Source organism: Epinephelus fuscoguttatus, linkage group LG2, assembly GCF_011397635.1.
Source record: "Epinephelus fuscoguttatus linkage group LG2, E.fuscoguttatus.final_Chr_v1".
NCBI classification, from domain to species: Eukaryota; Metazoa; Chordata; class Actinopteri; order Perciformes; family Serranidae; genus Epinephelus; species Epinephelus fuscoguttatus.
Window position 1 is genome coordinate 52,249,014 of NC_064753.1, and position 24,674 is coordinate 52,273,687.

General features: G+C 42.9%; 2 protein-coding genes across 5 annotated transcripts in view; one reads left to right on the top strand and one right to left on the bottom strand.

The window, feature by feature from the left end:
• LOC125900157 (uncharacterized) overlaps positions 1-12,217 on the bottom strand; it is a 251,790-nt gene extending 239,573 nt beyond the window's left edge. For all 3 annotated transcript variants that reach the window (XR_007450826.1, XR_007450825.1, XM_049595012.1), the window contains exon 1: positions 5,798-12,217. The gene's annotated coding sequence lies outside the window, so the exon portion shown is untranslated. The remainder of the gene's footprint in view (positions 1-5,797) is intronic.
• Positions 1-15,252, top strand: part of LOC125900074 (EMILIN-1-like) — a 61,512-nt gene extending 46,260 nt beyond the window's left edge. For both annotated transcript variants that reach the window (XM_049594848.1, XM_049594840.1), the window contains exons 10-14: positions 2,626-2,817; positions 12,226-12,342; positions 12,523-12,540; positions 12,881-13,015; positions 13,405-15,252. In XM_049594848.1, coding sequence (XP_049450805.1) covers positions 2,626-2,817; positions 12,226-12,342; positions 12,523-12,540; positions 12,881-13,015; positions 13,405-13,727 — 785 coding nt within the window. In that variant the 3' untranslated portion in view covers positions 13,728-15,252. The remainder of the gene's footprint in view (positions 1-2,625; positions 2,818-12,225; positions 12,343-12,522; positions 12,541-12,880; positions 13,016-13,404) is intronic.
• Positions 15,253-24,674: the final 9,422 nt, after the last annotated feature.

The window sequence follows — 24,674 nt, forward strand, 5'->3', positions numbered from 1 at the left end:
ACCATGTGACAAAGTTATCCACAACTGCCCTGTAGTCATCCTCATCACCCTTGCTGATACATCCAACTATAGCAGAGTCATCAGAAAACTTCTGAAGATGGCAGGTCTCAGTGCGATAGCTGAAGTCCGTGGTGTAGAGGGTGAAGAGGAAGGGAGAGAGGACAGTCCCCTGCGGGGCCCCAGTATTGCTGACCACTCTGTCTGACATACAGCGTTGCAAGCGCACATACTGTGGTCTGCCAGTCAAGTAGTCTACAATCCAGGACACCAGGGGGGCATCCACCTGCATTGCTGTCAGCTTGTCACCCAGTAGAGCTGGACGTATGGTGTTGAACGCACTAGAGAAGTCAAAAAACATGACCCTCACAGTGCTCGCCGGCTTATCCAAATGGGTGTAGACACGGTTGAGCAGGTAGATGATGGCGTCCTCAACTCCAAGTCGGGGCTGATAGGCGAACTGGAGGGGGTCCAAAAGTGGCTTGACCATGGGCCGGAGCTGCTCCAAGACGAGTCTCTCCAGGGTCTTCATGATGTGGGAGGTCAATGCCACGGGTCTGTAGTCCTTGGAGCCACTGGGACGCGACGTCTTTGGTACAGGAACGAGGCAGGATGTCTTCCACAGCAAGGGGACCCTAGTTACGTGTCTCATGTTGTGACATGTTTTATGATGTTACGTGTCTATTGTGATGTCTCATGTTACGTGTCTGATGTTGTGACGTGTCTCTTGTTGTGACGTATCTCATATTGTGACGTGTCTCTTGTTGTGACATGTTTCATGTTGTTACGTATCTTTTGTGATGTCTCATGTTGTTACGTGTCCCTTGTTGGGAAGTGTCTCATGCTGTGATATGTCTAATGTTGTGACGTGTCTTGTTGTGACATGTTTCATGATGTTACGTATCTCTTGTGATGTCTCATGTGATGTGTCTCATGTTGTGACGTATCTCTTGTTGTGACATGTTTCATGTTGTTATGTATCTGATGTTGTTATGTATCTCATGTTGTGACGTGTCTTGTTGTGACATGTTTCATGATGTTACGTGTCTCTTGTGATGTCTCATGTTGTTATGTGTCTCATGTTGTGATGTGTCTCTTGTGATACGTTTCATGATGTTACGTGTCTCTTGTGATGTCTCATGTTGTTATGTGTCTCATGTTGTGATGTGTCTCTTGTGATATGTTTCATGTTGTTATGTGTCTCTTGTGATGTCTCATGTTGTTATGTGTCTCATGTTGTGACGTGTCTTGTTGTGACATGTTTCATGTTGTTACGTGTCTCTTGTGATGTCTCATGCTGTGACGTGTCTCTTGTTGTGACGTGTCTGATGTTGTGATGTGTCTCATGCTGTGACGTCTCTCATGTTGTGACGTGTCTCATGCTGTGACATCTCTCATGTTGTGACATGTCTCTTGTTGTGATGTGTCTCTTGTTGTGACATAAGTACAAAGTCTCTGATGGGATGATCTTGACAGAAATGCTTCCTGGGATTTGTAATTACCTTCCGTCTCTTGTTGCGACGTGTCTCATGTTGCGATGTGTCTGATGTTGTGACATGTCTCTTGTGACGTGTCTGATGTTGTGACGTGTCTCTTGTTGTGACGTGTCTGATGTTGTGATGTGTCTGATGTTGTGACATGTCTCATGTTGTGACGTGTCTGATGTTGTGACGTGTCTCTTGTTGTGACGTGTCTCATGTTGTTGCGTGTCTCTTGTGATGTCTCATGTTGTTACATGTCTCATGTTGTGACGTGTCTTGTTGTGACATGTTTCATGATGTTACGTGTCTCTTGTGATGTCTCGTGACGTGTCTGATGTTGTGACATGTCAAATGCTGTGACGTGTCTCATGTTGTGACGTGTCTTATGCTGTGACGTCTCTCATGTTGCGACGTGTCTCATACTGTGACATCTCTCATGTTGTGACGTGTCTCTTGTTGTGACGTGTCTCATGTTGTGACGTTTGTCTTGTGACGTGTCTCATGCTGTGACGTGTCTCATGTTGTGACGTCTCTCATGCTGTGACGTGTCTCATGCTGTGACGTGTCTCTGGTTGTGACGTGTCTCTTGTTGTGATGTGTCTCATGCTGTGACGTGTCTCATGTTGTTACGTGTCTCATGCTGTGATGTGTCTCTTGTTGTGACGTGTCTCATGTTGTGACGTTTCTCTTGTGACATGTCTCATGTTGTGATGTGTCTCATGTTGTTACGTGTCTCATGCTGTGATGTGTCTCTTGTTGTGACGTGTCTCATGTTGTGACGTTTCTCTTGTGACATGTCTCATGTTGTTACGTGTCTCATGCTGTGATGTGTCTCTTGTTGTGACGTGTCTCATGTTGTGACGTTTTTCTTGTGACGTGTCTCATGCTGTGACGTGTCTCATGTTGTTACATGTCTCATGCTGTGATGTGTCTCATGCTGTGACATAAGTACAAAGTCTCTGACTGGATGATCTGAAATGCTTCCTGGGATTCGTAATTACCTTCTGTGGTCAACTTTAGAGTAAACCTTAATCAGCGGTCCTTGAACACATGAACATATGAGTCACTGACCACATGTCATATGTCCTGTGTCCTCTTGTGGACTGTCTTATGATCTGTCCCATGTTTTCATGTGTCATGTTGTCAGGACTGAACCGCCACGTGTCGAGTTTGTGGACATGTGTCTCTGGTCTGAATGATTCAGTAGTTCATCATGGAGGAATCATGGACATCATTCAGAAGAACCAGGACGATGTCTACGGCAGGATGAAGAACCTGAACTCAAGCCTGAACCAGGTCCTCAAAGACCTTCAGACTTTTTCTGAACATGATCTGACAGGTGAGCTAGATGGTTTGACTTTTGTCTTCTGTTCCTCAGCCTCACACTGATACTCTGATACAACTGTGTAAATACAAACATTGGTTTACAATAATAATAATAATAATAATAATAATAATAATAGTAATAATAATACATTTTATTTGAAGGTGCCTTTCTTCACTCAAGGACACCGTACAGATACACAAAATGACATAAAAAAGAGATTAAAAAGAAAAAAACAATAAATTAAAAAACAACAACAAAACAATAGAAAGTGACAGAGCAATTGGCATCAGATGGAATAGGCAGTTTTAAACAGATGTGTTTTGAGTTGTGATTTGAAATGGGGGAATGAATCGATGTTTCTGAGTTGGGGTGGTAATAAATTCCAGAGACGGGGAGCAGAGTGGCTTAATGCTCTGCTCTGAAGAGGAGAGAGTTACAATAATCGAACATTCATTCATTCATTTCATGAAAACTGTTGTGGTGTTACACTGAGACAGTTTGATTGTCCTGAGGGTTAGGGTCAGGGTTCATGAGGTCTCAGTGATGTTTCATGAATTTATTGACTTGTGACTCATAAGTTAATGTTTTCAGTGAATAATAAAATGTCGAGCTGCTCATGTTATTCAAAAAATGTGATCAAAGGAGAGTTACATATGTAACTATGGTACTATGAATCCTGGATGACCAGCAGAGGCTGTGCATAAGGACCAAATGTGTTTGTCTCGCGCATGCACAGGTCAAGAAACTATAACAACAAAGTAACCTGTGACCCCCTGATGACCCCAGACAGCTATATCATCAATCAGTTCAATCAATTTTATTTATAAAGACCAATATCACAAATCACAATTTGCCTCACAGGGCTTTACAGCATACGACATCCCTCTGTCCTTATGACCCTCACAGCTGATCAGGAAAAACTCCCCAAAAAACCCTTTAACGGGGAAAAAATGGGAGAAACCTCAGGAAGAGCAACTGAGGAGGGATCCCTCTTCCAGGACGGACAGACGTGCAATAGATGTCGTACAGAACAGATCAGCATGATAAATTAACAGTAATCCACATGACACAATGAGACAGAGAGAGAGAGAGAGAGAGAGAGAGAGATGCAGGACAGATGGTAATGACAGTAACTTACAACTACATTAATGAAAGTAATAATATTATAATTATAGTTCTGGCTACTGTGGTACAATATGTTGAAAGTATATATTAATATCTGATAGTATACATATGTGACAATAATCATATGTGTATAATAACAGTAGAAGTATGACTAATGACTAATGATGGCAGCAGCAGCAGGAGGCATCTGGCGGGACCACGGCAGCAGTACAACCACACACGTCACACTGTCCAGGCACCGCTGTGATATGAGTTAATCTGAGAGACAGTGGAGCACAAAGGCTCCGGAGAAGAAGCCGAGTTAGTGACATCCAGAATGGCCGAGTTAGCAAGATGCAGTAATAGGACACGAGAGAGAGAGAGAGAGAGAGAGAGAGAGAGAGAGAGAGAAGGAGAGAAGGTGCCTGGTGTATTATGGGGGGGTCCTCTGGCAGAGTAGGCCTAAGTCAGCCTAACTAGGGGCTGGTACAGGGCAAGCCTGAGCCAGCCCTAACTATAAGCTTTATCAAAGAGGAAAGTCTTAAGTGGGGTGGCACGGTGGTGTGGTGGTTAGCACTCTTGTCTCACAGCAAGAGGGTTGCCGGTTCGATCCCGGGCGTGGGAGCCCTTCTGTGCGGAGTTTGCATGTTCACCCCGTGTCAGCGTGGGTTCTCTCCGGGCACTCTGGCTTCCTCCCACAGTCCAAAGACATGCAGATTGGGGACTAGGTTAATTGATAACTCTAAATTGTCCATAGGTGTGAATGTGAGCGTGAATGGTTGTTTGTCTCTATGTGTCAGCCCTATGATAGTCTAGCGACCTGTCCAGGGTGTACCCTGCCTCTTGCCCGATGTCAGCTGGGATAGGCTCCAGCCCCCCCGCGACCCTCAAGAGGATGAAGCGGTTAGAAGATGAATGAATGAATGAAAGTCTTAAGTCTAGTCTTAAATGTGGAGACTGTGTCTGCCTCCCGGACCGTAACAGGAAGATGATTCCACAGGAGAGGAGCCTGATAGCTGAAGGCTCTGGCTCCTGATCTACTTTTGGAGACTTTAGGGACCATGAGTAACCCTGTGTTCTCAGAGCACAGTGTTTTGGTGGGATAATATGGCACCATGAGCTCTGTAAGATATGACGGAGCTTGACCATTTAGAGCTTTATAACAATAGGATTTTAAATTCAATTCTGGATTTTACAGGGAGCCAGTGCAGAGAAGCTAAAACAGGAGAAATATGATCTCGTTTCTTAGTTCCTGTTAGTACACGTGCTGCTGCATTCTGAATTAGCTGGAGAGTTTTTAAGGACTTACTAGAGCTACCTGATAATAGAGAGTTACAGTAATCCAGCCTAGAGGTAACAAAAGCGTGGACCAATTTTTCTGCATCTTTTCGGGTCAGGATAGGCCTAATTTTCACAATATTACGCAGATGAAAAAATTCAGTCCATGAGGTTTGTTTTAAATGAGAATTAAAAGACAGAGCCAGAGCAATGCTATCTAGAGAAGCTATGTCATCAGATAAAGAGTCTCTGAGTTGTTTGGGGCCAAGAACAATAACTTCAGTTTTGTCTGAATTTAACATCAGGAAATTGGTGCTCATCCAGGTTTTTATGTCTTTAAGGCAGTTATGGAGTTTAGTTAATTGATTACTTTCTTCTGGCTTCATCGATAAATACAACTGAGTATCATCCGCATAACAATGGAAATTTATAGAGTGATTTCTAATGATGTTACCTAAAGGAAGCATATATAGAGTAAATAGAATTGGTCCGAGCACAGAACCTTGCGGAACTCCAAAACAAACTTTAGTACGTAAGGACGATTCATTATGAACGTGAACAAACTGAAAACGATCAGGTAAATAAGATTTAAACCAGCTCAGTGCAGAACCTTTTAGGCCAATTAAGTGATCCAGTCTCTGCAGTAGAATTTGATGGTCAATTGTGTCAAACGCTGCACTAAGATCTAATAAAACAAGTACAGAGACGAGTCCTTTGTCTGAAGCAATCAGAAGGTCATTTGTAATTTTAATTAGTGCTGTCTCAGTGCTATGATGCACTCTAAATCCTGACTGAAATTCCTCAAATAAATTATTATCATGGAGAAAATCACACAGCTGGTCTGTGACTACTTTCTCAAGGATCTTTGACAGAAAGGGAAGATTAGATATTGGTCTATAGTTGGCTAACACCTCTGGATCCAGGGTGGGGTTTTTTTAGGAGAGGCTTAATTACAGCTACCTTAAAAGACTGTGGTACATGGCCTGTTAATAAGGATATATTGATCATATCTAATATATGCGTGTTAACTAAAGGAAAGACCTCCTTAAGTAGCCTAGTTGAGATGGGGTCACAAGAGACACGTTGATGATTTAGATGAAGAAATCACTGCGGTCAATTCTTGAAGAGAAATTGGGGAGAAGCAATCTAAATATATATCAGGTTTTACAGCTGTGTTTGAGGTTAGATAGGTACTATCTGAGGACAGGAGGTCATGAATTTTGCCTCTAATAGTTAGAATTTTGTCATTAAAAAAGCTCATAAAATCATTACTGCTAAGGGCTAAAGGAATACAAGGCTCAATAGAGCTCTGACTCTCAGTCAGCCTGGCTACAGTGCTGAAAAGAAACCTGGGGTTATTTTTGTTTTCTTCTATTAATGCTGAGTAATAGTTTGCTCTGGCATTGCGGAGGCCGCTCTTATATGTGTTGAGACTGTCTGCCCATATTAAACGAGATTCTTCCAGTTTGGTTAATCGCCAATTCCTTTCAAATTTTCGCGATATTTGTTTTAACTTACGGGTTTGCGAGTTATATCAAGGAGCAAACTTTCTTCACTTTTGTTAACTTCTTTTTAAGAGGAGCTACAGAGTCGAATGTTGTTCGCAGTGAGCCTACGGCGCTATCAACAAGATGATCAATTTGGGAGAGGTTAAAGTCGGTACGGGAAACCTCTGTTACTGAAGGACATGGTATTGAATTTAACCACGGAGGAATCATTTCCTTAAATTTTGTGACGGCACTATCTGATAAACCTCTAGTATAGTAACTGTTGCTGAGTGGCGTGTAATCAAGTAAAAAGAAATCAAAAGTAATCAGATCCGTAAAATGATCCGATAGTGAGGGATTCTGTGGAAAGACTTTTAGGTTATCAATTTCAATTCCATACGTCAGAACTAGATCGAGGGTATGGTTAAAACAATGAGTAGGTTCATGTACACCCTGACTGAAGCCAATGGAGTCTAATAATGAGATAAACGCGGTAGCCAGGGAGTCATTATCAACGTCGACATGAATGTTAAAATCGCCTACAAAAATAACTTTATTTGATTTAAGAACTAAACTGGATCAAAACTCTGAGAATTCAAAAACAAATTCAGAATACGGGCCAGGAGCACGGTACACTACAACAAATAAATGTGGCTGTAAGGTTTTCCAGGTCGGATGTAAAAGACTAAGAACAAGGCTTTCAAATGAATTATGATCTAGTGTAGGTTTAGGGCTGATTAACAGACTAGAGTTAAAAATGGCTGCAACTCCCCCTCCTTGGCCGCTGCCTCGAGGAATGTGGGTATTACTATGACTGGGAGGAGTGGACTCATTTAGACTAACATATTCATCTTGACACAGCCAGGTTTCAGTGAGACTGAGTAAATCAATATGATTATCTGATATTAATTCGTTTACTAACACTGCTTTAGACGATAGAGACCTGATATTTAACAGTCCGCATTTAATTCTCCTATTTTGTCTTTCTGTCACAGAAGAGGTTTTAATTTTTATGAGGTTGTTATGCACAACTCCTCTTTGTTTAATTTTAGATTTGGATAATTTAGGTGGTCGGGGGACAGACACTGTTTATATAAAACTATGGGTGGGTAACTGCACTAGAAGCTCAGAGAAGCATATAGGACTGCGTCTCTGAGTCCTGGTCTCAACTCTGGGTTGTCAGGGATTTGAAATACTAATAAAATTTGCCAGGTTTGTAGAAATGAGAGCAGCTCCATCCAAAGTGGGATGAATGCCATCTCTCCTAATAAGACCAGATTTTCCCTAGAAAGTTTGCCACTGATTAACGAAACCCACATCTTGCAGTGTCTTCAGAGAATCTGTTCCTGCCGAATCTTCTTGCAAGGCAAAGAGAATTCTGAGTGACTGAATGCACTGGCGGTCATCCAGGATTCATAAAACTGTAGTTACATATGTAACTGTCATTCTATTTCATTCTTCCTGACAGCCAGAGGTGGTGCATGAGCCCTGGATGACCCATACACATACAGCACATACCTCATTGAGTGGAAACAGAGGAACTTGGTAGGAGGACAACGCCCAGTGGATGAAGAGTGGCAATATTTACTCGATAAAACCTGGTGAAGGTGATGCCCATGAGGCTGCAGGACATATGGCCTCCAGGGGCACCCCTCTCAGGGCCACCCATGATGTGGAGACACTCTTCACAGAGTGGCACCTCACCCCAGATGGCAGAGGGCTACCATCTGCCATATATGCGTAGGTGATGACGTCCACCATCCAGTGAGACAATGCTGTTTGGAGTGAGCACAACCTTTCTTAGGACCATCATGACACAGAAAAAGCTGGTCTGACTTGATAACATCCAAATATGTTCTTAGAGCCTGCACAGGGCATAACCGCTGTGACTTGTTGTCCTCTTCCCCCTCTGGCGGGTCAAACAGCGCCAGCTGGATAGGCTGACTGAGGTGCGAACTTGACAAAACCCTAGGCAGGAATGCAGTATTCGGCCATAAGGTGACCCCTGAACCATCCGAGTTCCACCTCAGACATGAATTACTGACTGACAAGGCATGAAGCTCCCCTACATGCTTTGCTGAGGTGATGGCGAGGAGGAAGGCAGTCTTTGCTGACAAACATCTCAGTTCAGCGTGTGCCATTGGCTCAAAGGGAGGCAAGGATAGAGCATCCTGCAACAAGGGCAGATCCCATGCTGGAGCTCTCTGCGTTTGTGGGGGAAGTAGTCTCAGAGCTCCTTTCAAAAAGAGGGACACCAGCCAGTGGCACCCCACCTTGTTGTTATCGACTCAAACATGTCGAGACGAAATGCGGCTACGTACACCTTCAGGGTAGAGGAGGACCGACCGCCATCCAGGAGAGATTGTAAGAACTCCAGAATAGTAGGCACAGAGCAGTGCCTCCTGTTCTCATACTGTGCCCGGGTAGACGGTGCCCTGGTTTTCTGAACAGTGGTATGGATGGTGTCTATACACTTACTGAGCAGTGGGTCAGATCCTGTAGAGACCAAATCCACAGTTGAAGGCAGCAAGGGTTGTGATGCCAAACCCGTCCCCCTAGCTGGGACAGGAGGTCTTTCCTGTTGGGGAGGTGCCATGGCAAGCTGCAACACAGCCTGTGAAGCAGAGGAAACCATGTCCTTCCTGACCAGAAGGGGGCCACAAGAAGCAGTCTGTAGCCCTGTTGAAGAACCCTCTGAAGTGTTGCCATAACCAGAGCGACCGGCTGGAAAGCATAGAGGAGTCTCTCTGGCCGCTCATGTGTGAGGGCATCCTGCCCCAGGGGGCTGGTCTCCTCTGTCCAGGAGAACCAGAGGGAACAATGGGTCATCTCTGCAGAGGTGAAAAGATCCACTTTTGCCCTACCAAAGAGGAGAAGCCGCTGCTCCCCAGTGGTAGGCTTGCAGTGGGAGTGGAAGTCTGCTACCTCATTCTACTTCCTTGGAAGATACATTGCCCTCAGGCTGGCTAGGTGGGGGGCTGGCCAATTTAGAAGAACCCAGGTCACCTGTAGCAATTGTGCGCACCTGGTGCCCCCTTGATCGCGATGTTGTTCGACTGAACAAGCACATGCCTCCTCCTCAGGTATGGGAGAAAGTGCTTGAGCGCTAGGTGCACAGTCTGTAGCTCTAGCACATTGGCATGGTCTGTGCAGACTGAAGCAGACCACTGCCCTCAAGCTGTTCTGTTCTGCCACACTGCACCCCACCCTGAGAGGGAGGCATTTGTTGTGATGGTCTCCCGACAGGACGGAGCAGAGCCCATGGGCATGCCCTGCAGCACCCACTGCTGAGACGATGGGCAGGTCTTCATGGTGACAGTGTCTAGAGCCAAACCTAGGAAGGTGGTGCTCTGGGAGGGGACTACGCAGCTCTTCTTGAGGTTAACCGTGAGACCCAGCCGGGCCATGTGAGTTAAAAGCGCAGCTGTATCCTGAGCAGCCTGAGACTGGGATGGCGTACACATATACTCATATGTACTCATATGCCATATGCCATATGGGACAATTTTTATGCCCCACGACTGCAGGGGCGAGAGGGCTGCAGCCACACATCTGGTGAACACCTGTGGGGAGAGGGAGAAGCCAAAGGGAAGCACCCTGAAGTGAAAGTGGTGGCCTTGAAATGCAAAACGAAGGAATTGCCTGTGCTGAGGTATGATGGGGATATGAAAATAGGCATCCTTCAGGTCAATGGACGTAAACTACTCCCCTCTGGCAATCTCACGCAGAACCTGTGCTGAGTACGTGGAAAGGCCTGACCTTCAGGAACTTGTTGAGTTCCCTTAAACCAAGGAGCAAAGTCCGCTGTCCTTCTTTTTCACAAGAAAGTACATAGAGTAGTATCCCCCCCAGCTGTGACACAAAATGAACAATGTCTGCTGTGAATGGAAGCAAAAACACTGCCTTTACCAACAAAGGTTTCAATAAAAAAAACAACAACCAAAATTAGTAAATTAGCTCAAGAGGAAACGCTGGTGCCAAATGTAAAAAACAAAAATCAATTCTAAATACCTAAAGCTGTAACTATAAAAACAGCCTAGGTACGACCCAGTCCTTACCAGAATCAGTTGGCAAACAAGCTTTAACAGAGCACACCTATGCTGGGAGAGGGAGCTGGAACACTGTCACCACCAACAAAGTAACAACATCTGCTTCTGAGTATGGTACCAAACCAGCCGAGTGACCAACCTTTCGTCTAGGCTGATGATCTGAAGGGCGGAGTGTCCACGATGCCGGTGAAACAGCCACACTCCCCTGTCCCGGAGGGACAGCTTGCGGCAGCCCTTGGAGGGCGAGCACCTCGGAGCTGTGACCGACAATGTGCAGTCACAAGGCTACTGGCAACAAGCTGCTAACACAGTAGTTTTGGCTCCAGCGGGCTATAGTACGTAAAGTACAATAAGCTTAAGCCAATACTACTAACATAGTATACCTGCGACAGCGAGAAGAGAAAAGTAACAGAACCTCTGACGACACCGGGAAATTTAGGCTGTCCAGGGTCATCAGGAGATCACAGGTGACTTTGTTGGTATAGCTACTCGACCTGTGCATGTGCGAGACAGAGACATTCAGTGCTTATGCACTGCGTCTGGTGGCCTGAAAAGATGAAATAGAGCTGAGATATGTTCAGAGAAGTTTTCTAAATCTCTATGAAAATAATAAATGGTGTATTGTTTTGTTTTTTAGGCACTGTGCTGGTCAACAGAGGTTTGAATTCACAGCTGTTTGTGTTAACTAACTGCAGAGCCAGAAGGCGCTTTGTTGTTGTTAACCCCGATAACCATCTAAAAACAAAACATCCAAAGCTGTCAAAGTCTGGTGTACATGTGGAATGTAAAATAATCAGTTCATTAAAGGGTTAATATGACAGGGTTAGGGGTTCAGTTCAGGACTAAAGAGATGCTGCGTTCAGGCAACAAATACAACGTTAAAATAATCACAACACAAATACTGTTAAAAACATTACGTCTCTCTTTGTACACCTGATCAATGATATTGCACGTGTCAATCACCTGATGATATATGCTGATGATCTGATGTTGCAATAATCCAGATGATGTGTTACAATGATGGAAAGGTTCAGAGTGGATGAAGACAGGAGGGGAGTGGTCGGAAGATACCACCGTGAATCATAATCGTTTAATGATAAACTCATCATGTCTGATTCTGAGACCCGACTAACACATGTAGACAATGAAAAGTAGCGATACAAGCATTTCACTATCTGATGGTGCTTTGATGATGATGATGAGGGTGATGGTATGATGATAAAACAACTGACATGTTGCTTTGCTGTGATAACTATCTGTGTGCTAAAATGCTAATATGCTAACATGCCAACACAGAAGCAGTGATCGGTCACAACTGCTCAGAAGCTTTTAACCTCTTAAAATCATCATATTCAAACCAAAACAACTTTATTTAAATCAGGCACAGACTCAGAGGTTCCCACATATAACACATGTGGATGAAATGAGGAGGTTTAAAAGGTTTGTGTAAGCCAATCAGCAGCTCAGACCGTCACGTTTATATCGTTGTCATCATCACACAGGCCTGCCTGGACCCCCAGGACCCCCCGGAGAAAGAGGCTTCAATGGGCTGCCAGGTCCCCGAGGGCCCCTGGGACCTCCTGGACGGCCAGGTGAAAGTGGAACACGAGGTTTGCCCGGTACGTTGGATGATTTACATATTTATATGGAAGGAGGAGTAAAACGAAAACTGGATCGTCCGTAGACAAAGTTGATCTGTTCAGATGCTAAACTTTACCACCTGTTAACATTTTTATCAACCCAAACATACTGTTGGTTGCTGACTGTGATTTTTATTTTATGCCTCTGTTTTTTCACAGGTCCCAAAGGTGAAACAGGTATGGATTTAAAAATAAAATAGGGTTTCACAGCAGGCTGAAACAGATGATAACATTTCAGTTGTGTTTGTTTGTAACAGTCTGTCATTGCTGCTCCTCACATCGCTCGCAGGGTTAGGGGTACCTCAGAGGACATGGTTAGGGGCATTTCAGAGAACATTAAATTCATAAAGTCATAAAAAGTACATTACATTTCTTGTTTAATTTTACAGAAAAATTAAAAAAATATAGACCAAAATGTAGATTTGTTCAGGAGCAGACATTCCTCCCAGAGAAACACAGATCATCCACAACAATGTATTTGATCAATAACCAAATTATACCGACTGTGTGTTTTCAGGTCTGCCTGGCGCGGACGCTCACATTCCCCGACTGTCCTTCTCTGCGGCTCTCACCGTTCCCATGGAGCGAGCTGGAACCATTGTGTTCGACAAGATCTTTGTCAATGAAGGAGATTTCTATGACCCGAGAACAGGTAAATCTGAGAGACTTAGCAGGTCATCCACTAATCAGAGGGTCGATCCCTGGCTTATGTCCCATAGGGTTGGTGGTTCGGTCCCCAGCTCCTCATGTCCCACAGGGTCGGTTGTTTGGTCCCCTGCTACTCCTGTTCCCCAAAGGTTTTTTCACCATTTACACTTCATCACATCGACACCTGATGAGTTGTGTAGATGATGGCCAACAGGGATGGAACGTGCACTTGTTAAAGTGTTGTGGTCGTTAAAATGACCTCCCTACAGGAAGTGTGACAACTAATGGTTGCAAAAACAGATGACCTGCCCTCAGTGACTGATGAATGTGCTTCTTTTCCAATGTGTCTTAGTTTGATGTTTTTAGTCACTTACGTGTTTGCTGTCACTTCAGGTATTTTCACCGCCCCTGTAGATGGACATTACTTCTTTAGTGCCATCCTGACGGGTCATAAGAATGAGAAGATTGAGGCGGTTCTGTCTAAGTCGAACTACGGCATGGCGCGGGTGGATTCTGGTGGCTACCAGCCTGAAGGTCTGGAGAACAACCCTGTGGCCGAGGCTAAAACCCCTCCAGGATCTCTGGCTGTCTTCAATATCATCCTGCCTCTGCAGACTCGGGACACAGTCTGCATCGACCTGGTGATGGGTAAACTGGCGCACTCTGTGGAGCCCCTCACCATCTTCAACGGCGTGCTGCTGTATGAAGACATGTGACCATGTCATGATAAAACCACAGGAGGCTGCACTATAAAGTATGATGTCACTCCCTCTTTGAAGAATGATGCTAAACAGATGAACAGATTTGCGTTTCCATATTCAGACAGATCACATGTTCTTGTTTTATAATATAAATCTCAAGAGTCACTTAATGTGTGGATGACATGAGGTCATATGATGTTAAATCAGAGCAGGACTGTGAGGACATTTGATTCTGTACACCAGGATCACCTGATGAGTTTTAGAACTGCTTCCTACTGATGCTTGAAAATGTTGTCATTAATAATTACAGTGTTAACACTCTGAAGCGACCCCTAAAGGCTGCAGAGTTCATTACAGCCACAGCATGAACAAACTGATCCTCAGAGAGTCATCAAAGCTACGAAGATCAGTGTCTGAATGTTCACTGATCATCTGACTGGGAGATGTTGAGATATAAGATCATAGACTGAGATGTTGGACGGACAGAAAGATGGACGCTTGTTGCCGTCCTCGAGACCCGCCCCCGGTAGCTCAGGCTTTATAAAAGCAGAATGTGTTTCTTGTTGGATTTTATGACTGAGATGAGTTCACATTTTGAATGTTTCATATTAAGCTGCAGTGTTTCTTGTTTTGTTTGTATGTTCTGCCAAGTATTTAAGCCATCGTCACATAATTTCACTCTGATGGACAAATGTGACAAGACAAAGCTGAAAATACTACATTTGCTTATTGTCAGTAAATCCCATTAAATGTCCGGTGGTGGATAAAATGTTCAGATCATATCTATCAATCAATCAATCAATCAATCAATCAATCAGTTTTATTCAGAAAGCCCAATGTCACAAATCACAATTTGCCTTGCAGGGCTTTACAGCATATGATATCTCTCTGTACTTAGGACTCTCACAGCTGATCAGGAAAAACTCCCCAAAAAACTTCAACAGGGGAAAAAAACGGTATGAAAACCAGCAGACAAACTTAATTTCAGGTAAAATCCTGCAGTCTAAGTGTTACTTAATACAAGTCTTATCAACCAAATCTACTTAAAGTATTAAAAGTCCAACAACGGAGCTCTGAGGTTAAAGGTTAAAGGGAGTGTGAAAATGGGATCTATTGACAAAAATAGAAATATTTAGTATTATCAGATAAAGATTTTCAGAGTTATATTAAACACATGAAGCTGAGAACGATGGACAACATGTTACTGCCTGAGAAGGACAAAGGGTATGAATCATGTATTTCAACAGATCAAGACATTTAAAGATTTCCGATGGTCGTCAGTTACAGACGTGATGTGAGGTCGTGTTTGTCTCGACTCTTAACAGTTTACAGATAAACTGATGGACAAAAGGATCACAGATATTTATAATATGATACCTATGTTCATTGACGCTTAAGCAGATCTGAACAGCAGTGGATTTAACAGACTTTATTCTCTTACAGGTTTTAGTTCCAGTTTTCATATTAACTTGTCCTTTACACTTCACACTATTGTATTGACAAATAATTTTCACTGTCATTAAACACAAGTCAAACCAGGTATGTTGTTGAACTGTCTCTGCTTTGTCTTTTACCATGTGATAACTGTAGATATATAGTACTGTAGTATTAACGTTTGAAAAGAAGCGGAATGAAATGAGTTGGTGTCGCGTCATGAAATCAATGTCATAAATGTGACTTTAAGATTTATTTCTTCGAAATCAGTGGTGCACTTAACGTAATCATTAAGGTTGTACTAAATGGACTTGAATGAGAGATTGTTTTGTTTATCACTGTTTTTGAAATGAAGTTTACATTTGAAGTCAGTGTGGATACTGAGTCCTTAAACTATTATGAAGAAACTGAGCAGCAGATGAAGAACCTGTGACATGACACAAAATCACTTCAGGTCCATTTAGTAGCTGTTCTAGAACTGTCTGTTTGTAACTTATGTCTGAAAGGTAAAGAACAGCAACAGGAATGTAAAACAGCTGCTGTCATGACAGATGATTGTTTATCAGCATGAAAATCTGTTTTTATAAAATTTGGATAAGATAAAGAAGTTGTGTCTGTTGAGCTTGGGGGTTAGGAAAAAAGAACTTTGGACTCCACCATCCTTGGGGGTTAGGATAGGGGAATTGAGCCCTTCTCCCCTTACGAGGGAAGGGAGGTGCACGGTCCTTCCACCCAAAGGACCCCCATACCCCTGGTCCCTTGCATCTTGGCGGGCGGGTCGGTGTCTCCTGCCATAACGGACCTCAGTCCACTCACCATCCATGTTTATCCGTTATTTGTTATGTCTGTTATATTTTAAATGTAAGCTTTGTTATATGAGATATAGTGTTTGTCTATTTGTTTTTATGAAATGAGAAAAAAAAAATATCTTTAATGTGTTTCATAAAGTGGAAGTAAAAGTGCTCTCCAAATTTTGGAGAGGAGACTTAGCTTTAAATATTTTTTTAAAGAAAGTCATGAACTGTAAACTAAAGTGTTTTTGCAAGACGAACTAAAATTGCTTTCCTAAAATGTGGAAAGAAAATCCAATAAAATAATCAAGGTATTTCTAAAGATAAATAAAACATACTTTGTAAAATGAAATCAAACTACTTTGAATAACAAAAAAGTGTGCCCAGAGACGATGTTTCGACACAGTATGGGTCTTCTTCAGGTCAGGCACACACGAAAAGCTAGCTAAGGCAAAAGGTAATGAGACTGGCTGTTCAGAGAGATGTTCCTTCTATGAGCGTCAAAGCTGAAATGAGCTTGAACTGCAGCTCTGTCCTTTTATAGCCTCAGACTCCACCCACAAATGAATTCTGTTTTCTTACTCAAAAACCCTTCCTTTTTAATTTTTAACATTATAATCCTTTATTAATCTGAATTGTACTATATAGATCTTGTGAATTTTTAATCTTTGAGAGTAGATCAAATGAATTAGTATTCATTAGTAGTGTTTTTTAACTTTTCCCATGAATTAATGTTTTTCTTCATAAAAATAAATTCCCAATAGGTTAGGTGTGGGGCTAGGAACCACCACCGGGGCAAGGCCCCAGTAGTGGCAGTGCACGGGCCTCGCAGAGGGCGCCAGTGGCCCCCACTGGCCACAGTCCAATTAAGACCACCACCAAATGGTGGTGGGAGTTCAAAAAATTAGGCATATTGCCTTAGCAAAGCTCAGCCTTAGCGCTACGTTTCGGCCTTTTTTGGCCTTCTTCAGGCTTACTGAGCTGCAATAATAATGTGTGCCTTGCCTGCTTGGCTTAAGGTCACCATCTGCCCAGGCTCTTTCCCTTTCTCCTACCTCTATTTTCCTTTTTCTCCTGAACCCTACCTGTCCCTTTGCCTTCTCCCTGTTACATTGTTTTGTGCCTGTATTAGTATTGTGTCCCTTGTCTTAGGTTTTTCTTCTTTGTCTTTCTTGTTTTTATGTGACTTTCTTTAATTTTGCCTCTCTTGGCCTTATGAATTTAGTTCGCCTGTCTTGGCTTAATTTGTAAATGTTAGGATGAAGGGAGTTGAGCCTCAATGTCGAAGACGGTGAGGCTGAAGGGCACAGTCCATCATCCCCCCTCAGAGTCCCATCCCATAGTCAGAAGTGTGTTGGGGGTCAGAGGTCAAGTTCCAGTCGCGGGTGTATTTGGAGTTGAGGTAAGTCCAAGGTAAGTAGGGTTAGGGAAATAAGTTTCTGTTGTTTGTTTGACCTGTTTAGGGTTTTGGTGCACTGGCGTGGGGATGTATTATCCACCGTCTCTCCTCACGTCTGCCCAAAATGAGAGGTAGGATTGACTGTCCATCTGTTCTTAATATTAATATGTTCATAATATTATTTATTGTAGATTTTGTATTACCTGTTTTTGTGTTATTTATTTTATGTTATGTATTCTGAAGAAAAAAAAATGTTTTAATATATTTATAATTATATAGAGTTCTGGTAATTTGTTTTTTAATTTAACTGAAGAGTACAAAGAGAAATATCAGGTGCATCTTTGTATAATTCCAGGTAAGCCTATATAACTCAATACACACACACACACACACACACACACACACATATATATATATATATACATACACATAGATATATATAAACATACATATACACATATACATATTTCTGTCCACCCACTATTGTAAGAAAGAGTTATTTTTAATAAGTTATATTTATTTTATATATTTTTATAATTTTTTTAATTAGTTATTTTGTTTTTTTATTTTTAATAATCTGATATTGTAAATTTATTTAAATAATGTAAATTCAATTTTTTTTTCCTTTTTTTCAAAAAAATAGATAGTGGAAGTTAAAGGTACCTATATTGCCCCATAGAGGTTTTTCTTACCAAGAACATTGAATAAGAAGAACATGCATAACCAGATACCTGTCAACATCACAAAAGAGCTGGTGGAGAAAAATTAAACTAATTTGGTTCTGAAATATTACAGAATGAAATTGATGACAGTAACCAGCAAAGATTGGGTGCAGCTAAGGATCAGTTTTTAAATTGTACAGGTAGGTGACCAAGTCTATGTATAAAGAGTCTTACACATAACAAAAAAAATCATGAGAGTAGAATGTTTGTATAATGAATCTTTATTGCTATGTTTCTGTCTAGAGGTTTGCTGTGGGAGAAGAAGGGGAAGAAGAAGGAAGGAAAACTGGTTAGTTATGGGTGAAGAGTCTTTCATTGAGACCCAGAGGTTGTCTGCTATTGTATGATGTATTTTGAGATATTGTATGTACAACTGTGGCAGTCGGAGACAATCGGCCTCCCTGGAGGGACCTGATGTGGGACCGTCCAGGCGCCGGGCTCCTTGTGGATCTTGGGGAGGAGATAGAACTGTCTATCCCGGGGATCTGTGGGACTGCACAGGTAATCTCTCTGCTTTGATTTAATATAACCATTGATGTATAATGATCGTACTATTTTTTTGATTTGTAATTGAGATTGTTGTGTTAAGGAAGGGGAACTGAACCCATCCCCCATAGGGGACAGGAGGTGCACGGGCCATCCCCCAGGACCGCCTGCCACCCTGGAACCCCCAGTTATCTTGACGGGGGCGCTGGCCACGTCTGCCATAGCGGACTGTGGTCCAGCCCCCTATGTCATCCCAAGAACCCATTGGGTTTCTTTTATAATTATTGCTCTGTGTGTTTTTATCTTTGGTATACTAATGAAATATTTTACTGTATAGAATTTTATATGAAATGTATATAATGTTTATGAAATAAAATGTATGTGTCAAATAAAATGAAATTATGAAATAAAAGTGTCCCCAATTCGGGTTTAATGAAATAAAGGTGTCCCAAAAATGGGCTTAATCTAAACAAAAATGTCCCTAAAAACGGGTTATATAATAAAATAAAATGTCCCAAGAATGGGCTTTTTTAATAAACAATAAGTGTGTCCAAGGGTTAGGGGTTAGGGATATGAGTTATTGTTGTTTGTTTGATCTGTTTAGGGTTTTGGTGCACTGGCCTGGGGATGTATTATCCACCGTCTCTCCTCACGTCTGCCCAAAATGAGAGGTAGGATTGACTGTCCATCTGTTCTCCTAATTTAATATTTTTGAAAAATGAAAGAGTTAATATTAATTATTGTAGATTTTGTATTATCTGTTTTTATGTTGTTTATTTTATGTTATGTATACTGAAAGAAGGATTGTTTTTAAGTTGTTTATAATTATATAGAGTTCTGGTAATTTGTTTAAAAAAAAAAAAAAGAAAAAAAAAAAAAAAATTCTGAAGAGTACAAAGAAAAATATAAAAATATAAAATGCATCCCAGCATATCTCCAGGTAAACCTATGTAACTCAAAACATACACATATATATGTATATATGTATGTAACTATACTCATAACATAGATACATTTAAACATACACATACATATTTTTCCGTCCACTCACCATTGTAAGGAAAAGTTATTTTTAAGAAGTTATTTATTTATTTATTTATTTATTTATTTATTTATTTATTTATTTTTTTTTTTCCCCGATTTAGATAGTGGAGGTTGAAGGTACCTATATTGCCCCATAGAAGGGGTTAGGGTTAGGGGTTAGGGGGGTTAGGGGTTAGGGTTAGGGTTAGGGTTAGGGGTTAGGGGGGTAGGGTTGGGGGGGGGGGGGGGGGTTAGGGGGGTTAGGGTTAGGATGAAAGGAGTTGAGTCTCATTGTCGAAGACGATGAGACTAAAAGGCACAGTCCATCATCCCTCCTCAGAGTCCCATCCCATAGTCAAAGGAGTGTTTGGGGTCAAAGGTCAAGTCCAAGTCACAGTAGCGTAGAGCCAATTTGGGTTCAAATTAAAAGCTAGAGTCTCCATTGTTCTGGTGGGGGTAGGGTCCGTCAGGGGTGTGTTTAGAGTCAGAGGTCCCATCCAGGTTGTGGTAGACTGGGGCAAGTTTGGGTTCAAATTAAGTATAAAATAAACCTGAGTTTGGTTAGTGTGTGTGTGTGCGTGGCGTGCGTGCGTGTGCGTGTTTTTAGGAGGGTCAGAGGTCCCTTCCTGGTTGTGGTGGCCTGTAGACAATTAGGGTTCAGATTAAAAGTCGAGTCCCGTTAGATTTGGTTAGGATTAGGGTCCGTCAGGGGTGTGGTTAGGGTCAGAGGTGACGTCCAGGTCGTGGTGGAATAGAGTCAAATTGGGTTCCAGTTGAATACAAGGGTCATCCTTGGGTTAGGTTTAGGGCTCATGACCAGGTCAGTGTTAGAATAGAAATGATAAGGCAGGTCGTGAACAGGTGAGTGGTTAGGATGAGGGCTGAAATGGCACAGTCACCTAGTAAACAATAAACATTAGTAAACATCAATAAACAGTAAACATTAATGGTAGAGGGACTGCCATATTGTTTGGTTGGTTCCCTTCCTGATTAGGTCACTGGGTTCCAAAAGTGTCCAGGAGGTGGCTCCATTCCCTCTCTGTGATTGAGGTCTGGAGGCAGACCAAGGTGAAGGGACAAGGGTCCTGACCGGGTCCTTGGTTAGGGTGAAGGCTGAAATAGTACAGTCACATCACAAATCATAATAATAAAAAAATATGAATATAGCGATCCCAGGGAAACCGCATGATTGTTTGGTTTCATATTGTATCCCGAAGGTGTGGTTGGAGAGTGTGGAGGAGGCGGATGCATGTTGCCTGTGAAATTAAAGGCTGGAGGCAAGCCTAGGTGACGGGACAAGGGTCATGACCCGTAAGTGTGGTTAGGGTGAGGGCTGAAATCATGCAGTCACATCACAAATCATAATCAAACATAATAAGTGGGAAACCGCATCGTTGTTCGGTTTCCTTTTTGTATCCGGGAAGTGTGGTTGGAGAGTGTGGAGGAGGCGGATGCATGTTCCCCGTAAGCTTAAAGGCTGGAGGCAAGCCCAGGTGAAGGGGCAAGGGTCATGGCCTATGGTTGTGGTTAGGGTGAGGGTCGAAGTTGTCCAGTCTCGTGCTAAATAATAAAACATAAATAATAGAGAGACAACATCATTGTGTGGTTTCATGTTGTATCTCGGTCATGTGGTGGGAGGGTGTGCAGGAGGCGAATCCATGTCCTCTGTAAAGTCATTGGCTTGGAGGCAGGCCCAGGTGAAGGGCAAGGATCATGAGTAGGCCTCGTGGTTGGGCTCCAGTCTGAAATAATAAGGTGACACAGTAAAACAAGAGAGAATAAACATCATTGTTCGGTTCCATTGTTCATTGTTCATTTTTCATTAAGGCCGTGTGTGGTTGGAGTGTGTCCAGGAGGCGGATCCATTTTCTTTCCGCCTTCTACGCTGCCGTGGACCAGCGTGGGTTGGTCTCCAGGACCGTGGTCCTCAAGGCAGTCCAGCCATGTTGTATGAAATGCTGTATGACTGGTATTTGTGTGTTGTGTTGTTTACAAATGTTGTATTTATATTGGTAAAATCTCACTCTGATTGTGTTACCTGTCTCCAACATACTGCATGTGACAATTGGTGCAAAAAATTAAATATACACAGTTTCTGGAACCAATGGTGGTTCCCCCTTGTGTTTTAAAAACATTATTATTAATTGTGTTGCATACCCAGAGGCGGTGCTGAAAAAATTCCCCGTGTCTTGTGGACTTAGGGTCCCCCAGTGGTTTTAATTTGGCTCTCACTAAATAATCTTGTAAATTTCTGTTCCTTCTGTATGCAGAAATAAGTCTGTGATCCTGGAGCAGCCGAGAATCCCCAATCCCCTGGTAAAAATTGTTCTTCACCTTCCTGATTAGTCTGACTGCAGATGTGGAATAATTGGTAATAATTGGGAGAGGAGAAGAGGCCCAAATAGGTCTGGTCTGGTTGAAAGTCCTGAATGATTTTCTTAAGAAGGAGCGAGAGTACCCTCTAGTGGCCAAAGTGGAGAATAACACTTTAGTGGCTGATCTGAAATCCTCCTCTCTAGTGCAGACCCTGTAAAATCTGAGGAGCTGGGATTTAACAATGCCTGAGTAAGTGTGTTTTGGATGATAACTGGCCTTGTGAAGTAGGGAGTGTGTGTCTGTGTTTTTAAAAAATATTTTGATGTCCAATTTGTGTGTTTGTGAAAAGTTAGGACCTTTGTACGTGGTGGTGTCCAGGAAATCAACAGAGGTGAAATTAATAGTGGCTTTTAATTTTATGGAGGGATTATGGTCATTGAGCAGAGTTAAAAATGTATCAAAATCCTCCCTGTGGTTGTTCAATATTCCCCAGATATCATCTAGTTATCTGTAATACTATAGGGGTTTTTTGGGGGAAGCTTGCAGTGCTGTCTGTTCCCATTCAGCCATAAAAATATTAGCATAGGCCGGTGCAAATTTCTTGCCCATCCGTGCCTTTAATCTGCAGGAAAAATTTACCGTTAAACTCAAAGTCATTCCGGTTAGGTTTATTTGTAACAATTCTAATAATTCCTTGTCCGGTCTTTTAGAGTCAGGATATTTAAAGAAAATGTTCTTTATGGCTTGAATGCCTTGTGGGATATCAATATTTGTATATAGACTGTCAATGTCCATGGTAAAAGAAATGAGTCTGGAGGAACAGAAATTTGTTTTTTTTTTTCAATAAAATCATAGGTGTCTTTGATGTAACTTGGGTGTTTGACAGAGAGGGGATTGAGGTAAAAATCGAGATACTCTGCTGTAAAATAGGTTTCACTGTTGCAATCTGATACAATGGGTCTGCCAGGAGGGATTTCATGGGGTTTGCTCCATTTGTCAGGCTCCTTATGGATTTTGGGCAGCATGTAAAAGCGTCTGGGTCTTGGTTCTCCATTGCCAATTAAATATGTTGTTTGTTTAGCATTAATAAATTTTTTGTCATACAATTTTTGTATGGTATTTTCTACCATGGGGATAGTTTGTAGATAAATAGGTGTTTTGATTTGAGTGTAATAATTTTTATCTGCCAATTGTCTGTGTCCCTCCCACACATACTGGACCCTCTCAATTACAACCACTGCGCTACCCTTGTCGGCTGGTTTAATGACTAGAAATTCGTTATTTTGTAAGGACTTTAAAGCATCTGTTTCAGGTTTAGTAAGATTGGGTTTATTTCTGATTATTTTAAATTTGGTGTCAAAATGTTGTATATCTTGCTGAATAATTTTCCTGATGTTATCTGGCAGTTTCGCTAATGGAGGGGTCCAGTCAGATTTTGGAGTAAATGGTGGGGGGTCGGAGTCTCCTCTCCCATCAAAGTAAACTCAGATCTTTAATTTCCTATGGTACTGTTGGAGGTCAAATCTGGTGCTCTGTACCAGATTTTTGTTGCTCCCCCTGGTGGGGATAAACGTGAGACCTTTGCTCAATAAAGAGAACTGTGCTGGGGACAGTATACATTTTTTACTCAGGTTGATAACCGTTTTATTCCCCTCCTGAGGTGGCAGGTTCATGGGGATTCTCAGTTTACCTGCTGGGACCAGTGCTGGAGTAGCCTAGTCGCTGTGGCATGGGTCCAGTGGATCCCGTCCCTCTCCGTGGAGAATTGGCTCCTGAGGAGTTCAGGGATAAACAAATGGTTAGACCTTATGTATTTGTTGAGTGCATGTAGGTGCATTTGTTCCCGCTGGGGTAGGCCTCTAGAGAAATTAATGAGAGGTAGCCAGATCTCAGCCCGTGGGAATTTGGTTTTGGCCACTTTGATGAGCCTCTGCAGGTCTTTTATAGATGTCTGTGTGCTTTGGGTTCTACTGTTTAGGCCCAGAGACAGGATCAGTGTCTCTACCATAGGGACTGGGTCCATTTTGGAAAGGACGCCTGTATGTGTCTGAAGGAGGCTCCGGGAAGCTATCTATCTGCAGGTCCGTTACTTTAAAGGGTGGGAATCTAGCGACGTTAGAATCACCCAGAATGAGCCATTTTTCCTCACTGCTAGGCTCCAGTTTTTGATTTTGTAGGTGGTGTTAATGTGTCTGGTGGGCCTGCGTGTGGGTGTGGCTGGTGTTATTGTAGGTTCAAGTGTGGTGTGTGTTGCACCTGTACTGGGTCTGCCAAAGTCAATCTGAGACTGGAAAATGTTTCTGCGAAGCGGAGTCTTGGAAGTACGTGGCAGAAGGTTGATCTCTTCAGGAGAATCTCCCAGGAGCTGGTCGATTTCCTCGGCGGTCAGGTCCATGAGTGCAACCGCGTCTGAGGGGGAGGGGGCGGGCGGCGGCCGTGGGCGGCCGCGACGCCCAGAGGTTGACCGGGAGAGTGGATCTGGGGAGCGCTGGTCCCCGAGGTGTGGATGCAGGTGGCTGAGGAAGTGAGGTCGTCTGGAGAGCAGGTGAGGAAACCACCTTAGCTGGTCTGGCGCGGAAGGTGCGCCTAGGTCTCTGCTCCTTGGGAGTGGCAGGAGGATCCAAGGTGAGGACCGGTGATGGGGGAGGGGGAGGAGGAGGAGGAGATGGTGTGGGGGGCATTACCTGGGGGTCCCCAGGCTGTGGGGCGGTGAGTGGTCCGTGGCGCGGCCCGTGCCGCCACGGTGGGTCGTATGGTCTGGGAAAGAGGTAGAGGAGGTGAGGGTGGTGGT